Raw genomic sequence first — 3,999 nt, 5'->3', positions numbered from 1 at the left:
TAAACCATTTATTTATTTATTAAAAATGGGGCGCGACAATCCGATAAGTGTTACTCTAGTTGTGCCTGTTCCGCTAAATGACGTCAAAACTATCTTTTGATTTTAGGGCATAAACTTCATTTCCGGACTCTCCCTAGTTTGGTTATGCACTTATACATTCTATTGGGCCTTATTTTTGGTAGTGTGTGGATTTTCTTTGACTCGTATTCGAGTCTTAATTGGAATATTCTTGTTGTATAGGTCGTGCCCGTGATCCGACGCCTACGCCTGAAGCTAACTTGTGAATTTACTTACTTACTTACCTTGGTGAGTGTACCATTATATGGTGTAATGCTTAAATGATTATGTATACTTGTTATGTGAACTTGAATGGCTTGAATGAGACGAGAGTGTACTTTATCGCTCTCGATCTCTTATCTATATTACTGTTACTGTCAAATGTGAAATTGTCTACATGTGTGATTTGACATGGCTGAGGGCTTTGCCCGACAACTTAACTGTGCTATCTGAGCTCATACCCCATTGGTCTTTAATCGAATCGAGCCGGCAAGGGTTTGGGCGAATCGATAAGGGACCATGGGTTCACTGCAGTCGAGTGGAGTGTTAACTCCTCGACCTTATGGTATACTCGAGTATTACCCTCTCTGTTATTGTGAGGTGTTCGGACTCGGTAAGGGGGTGAGCGGTGGAAGGGATACGGAGTAAAGTGGGGATCTACGGGATGTTCTTCTCTTCAAAGGTTGACGGAGTGTCAACGGGTTGGAGATCAAGTGCGGCAAGTGGAAAGTGGCTCTTGAGAGCCAATTGTATCCTTTTATTGACTTGTTTTGTTTATGAGCTTTGGGATCATTATGTGATAAAAGGTGTTTACTGGTGTGTCTTGTTGGTACCTCACGAGTTTAAGCTCACCCTCGTTACTTTGTTTTCCTTACAGGGATATCAATAACTGTTGGGGGACTATATTGTTTTGAAGCACGAGTTGAGCTAGTTTTCATATAGTTTGAATATATTCTTTTGTAAAGCTCCTCGATGGTTGGAAAAACCCTAAATGTACTTTGATCTAAATATCTTCCTTTTGATTTGTAAATTACAAACGTATGTGTATAACACTGTTAAACCCTGTTCATGTATCCTATTTGGTTTGGGAATGTTTCTCTGAGGTGTATGGTGACATCTACATTTGATTGGATTCTGGTTGGATAGTGACGTGGCGGTCACTATTCATTTGCGATTTCAATTTTTGTTTCCCATTTTATGGGTTTTAAATCGCTTGAGCGCGGTAATATTTTTCGAAACATTTTAGATTATATACGACCGTTTTAGTAGTCCTGGCGAGAGTTGGGCAGGCAGTTCGCTAACCCCTTTGGTACGCCCTAGGGGAAGGTGGGGCTGTCACAGTTGGTATCTGAGCCTAGGTTAGAAGTGACCTAGGCAAGTTTGAAATTTTATTCCTCAGGACCTGTGAGGGAAGTGTTAAGGTACTGTTAGGTGCGATTATGCTTACGTTGTCTAAGATAACAACCCTTTTGTTATCTTTGTAGGTTATGGCCGGTACGAGTGGACAGGGTGGAGGTGAGCCACCTCAGAGGCGGCCACGAGTTATTGATTACCAGGAGAGGCCGGGAGGTCCGATCCGGCTTTGGTACACTGCCAGCCGGACCCACCGCTGCAGGCATTGCCAGTATTACTCTTATGCTGACCATGTGATCTTCGAGGTGCTAGACGAGCGAAGGAGACTTAGGAGTGCCGCCACGAGGGATCACACTGAGGCGCTTAGACTGAGGGGCGTCCTAAGGATGCAGGCTGACCGGATTGGAGAGCTCCAAGAAGACATAGTTATGGAGCAGGAGCGATCGAATGCTCTGAGGGAACAGTTGCAGGTGGTGAACACCCGCCTTACTAATGTCGTCCGGGAGGTTAGAAACCGTTCCGGAGGCATTATTAACGAGTGCGAGGCGCTAATCCAATGTGTGATTGGCGCCAATGCGCAAGTAGTGGCTCCTAGTAGTAGTACACCTGGCGAAGGGAGTACCCCTAGTTCTAGCCAGGGGGGAGAGTCTGTGGCCACCGTAGGGAGCTCGGTTAGAGCTCTTTTGAACCACTTTTGATCCCACGAAGGGAATAGTTAGGAAAAGTACTTAGTTGTTTTGGCCTAACTTTGTATATAATCTTTTGGAGGACCCCTTTTGTTGCATGGGATTTCTTTTGTATGTCCTTGACCGACTGCTTTTGTATGACTGCTTGCAACATCTATGTATGAATATTCTATGTGTATATATGTCTTGTGTGTTATTTTGATTATTTGCCGATGTTTATAAGTTTATGCCCGTATGGTTCTTTAATTGTTATTACGTGTCTCGACCTTAGAGTGACTTGAACCATGGAGGGCACTCGTAGTGGACGAGGCCGTGGACGTGGAAATAGGCAACCTTCTGATAGAGGCACTGCGGAAACCTCGACTGGACCAAACCCTGAACCTAGGGTAGATCCAAATGTCCAGATAGCTGCCGCTATGCAGCAAATGACCGACTTGCTGGCCCATGTGGTGCAACAACAGGGCCACAACCCTAACCCACCTGTCGGGAATCCCGAAAACCCTGGGAATCACGTAGAAAGTGAGGATCGAGCTCTTGAAAGGTTCCAAAAGTTATCCTCACCAAAGTTTCTTGGAGGGCCCGATCCCGATGTGGCTGAAAGATGGTTGGAGAAGGTGGTGGACATCTTTGCGGCCTTACATTACTCCGAAGAGAAGCAGGTTACTTTTGCGGTTTTCCAATTAGAAGGGGTCGCTCACTCTTGGTGGAATGTTATTCGAACCAAATGGGAGAGAGAGCAGACACCCAGAACGTGGGTGAACTTTGTAAGAGAATTTAACGCCAAGTACTTTCCGCCCTTGATCCAAGAAAAGAAGGAGGACGAGTTCATCCGACTTCGCCAGGGCACCCAATCCGTGGCTGAATACGAAAGCCAGTTTACCCGATTAGCCAAGTTTGCCCCTGAACTTATTATGACTGAACAAAGAAGGGTACGACATTTCATTCAGGGGCTAAATGTGGAAATCCAAAAGGATTTAGCCGTGACCCAGATTAACACTTTCAGTGATGTGGTGGATAAGGCTTTGCGAGCCGAGAATGCAAGGCTTCAAGTTTGGAATTTTCAAGTGAGGAAACGTGGGTTTTTCGGAGGTAGTTCTACGCAGGGGGATAAGAGTACCCCTCCCAAATTTGGCCGTGGAGCTGGAGGAGGACAAGTTCCGGGTACGACAAGAGGGACACCGCCAAGAGGTGGTTAGACGGGACGAGGCCAACAGAAGAGTGCCTCACAAGGGAGCTCCGCCACTATTTCTCGTGGCCCGCGTGGGTTCTGCTGGAGAAAGGAGAAGAAGTGCTTACGCTGTGGGAGCGCGGAGCACCAGATAGCCAGTTGTCCAGTTCAACCCCGAGAGGCGAGAGGGATCACACAATCTTCTAAGGCGACTTCAGCGCAATCAAAGGTGGAAGTGACGAAACCGAAAGTGCCTGCCCGAGTGTACTCTATCGAGCAACGTCCTGTCCCTGATTCGGCGGAGGTGGTGGAAGGTATGATTCCTGTCTTCCACCGTCTAGCTAGGATTTTGATAGACCCCGGTGCCACCCATTCCTTTGTTAACCCTGCATTTATGTGTGGAATTAATATAACCCCTGTAAACCTGCCCTACGAACTGGAAGTAAGTACGCCTACGGGGGACCAGTGTTTGGTTACTAGCAAAATGTATGTAAACTGTGAAATCTGGGTAGGAGAGAGGAAGTTACTGGGGAATTTGATAAGTTTGGCTATTAAGGGGTACGATGTGATTCTGGGCATGGACTGGTTAGCTAGGTATGATGCCCAACTTGACTGTAAAAGGAAAATAATGGAATTTCGTATTCCGGGGGAGGAGACCATAAAGTTAGATGTGAGGGGCAGTTTAGCCTCGTCTGCAATGGTTTCGGGTATTGGGCTAGGAAACTTTTGAGTAGA

The 3,999-nt window shown here is 46.4% G+C and overlaps 1 protein-coding gene across 1 annotated transcript; it reads left to right on the top strand.

Annotated features, from left to right (window-relative positions):
- The first annotated feature begins 2,380 nt into the window (after positions 1–2,380).
- Positions 2,381–3,292, top strand: LOC113756226. The gene has a single exon (XM_027299989.1). It carries the CDS (start codon positions 2,381–2,383, stop codon positions 3,290–3,292), a length of 912 nt encoding a protein of 303 aa, XP_027155790.1.
- Positions 3,293–3,999: the final 707 nt, after the last annotated feature.

The sequence above is a fragment of the Coffea eugenioides genome, unplaced genomic scaffold (assembly GCF_003713205.1).
Source record: "Coffea eugenioides isolate CCC68of unplaced genomic scaffold, Ceug_1.0 ScVebR1_209;HRSCAF=845, whole genome shotgun sequence".
NCBI classification, from domain to species: domain Eukaryota; kingdom Viridiplantae; phylum Streptophyta; class Magnoliopsida; order Gentianales; family Rubiaceae; genus Coffea; species Coffea eugenioides.
This window is presented reverse-complemented; position numbering and strand designations above follow the sequence as displayed.

What these genes read in the sequence shown, in the direction of transcription:
- LOC113756226 (XM_027299989.1), top strand. Translation starts at nt 2,381, where the DNA reads ATGGAGGGCACTCGTAGTGGACGAGGCCGTGGACGTGGAAATAGGCAA.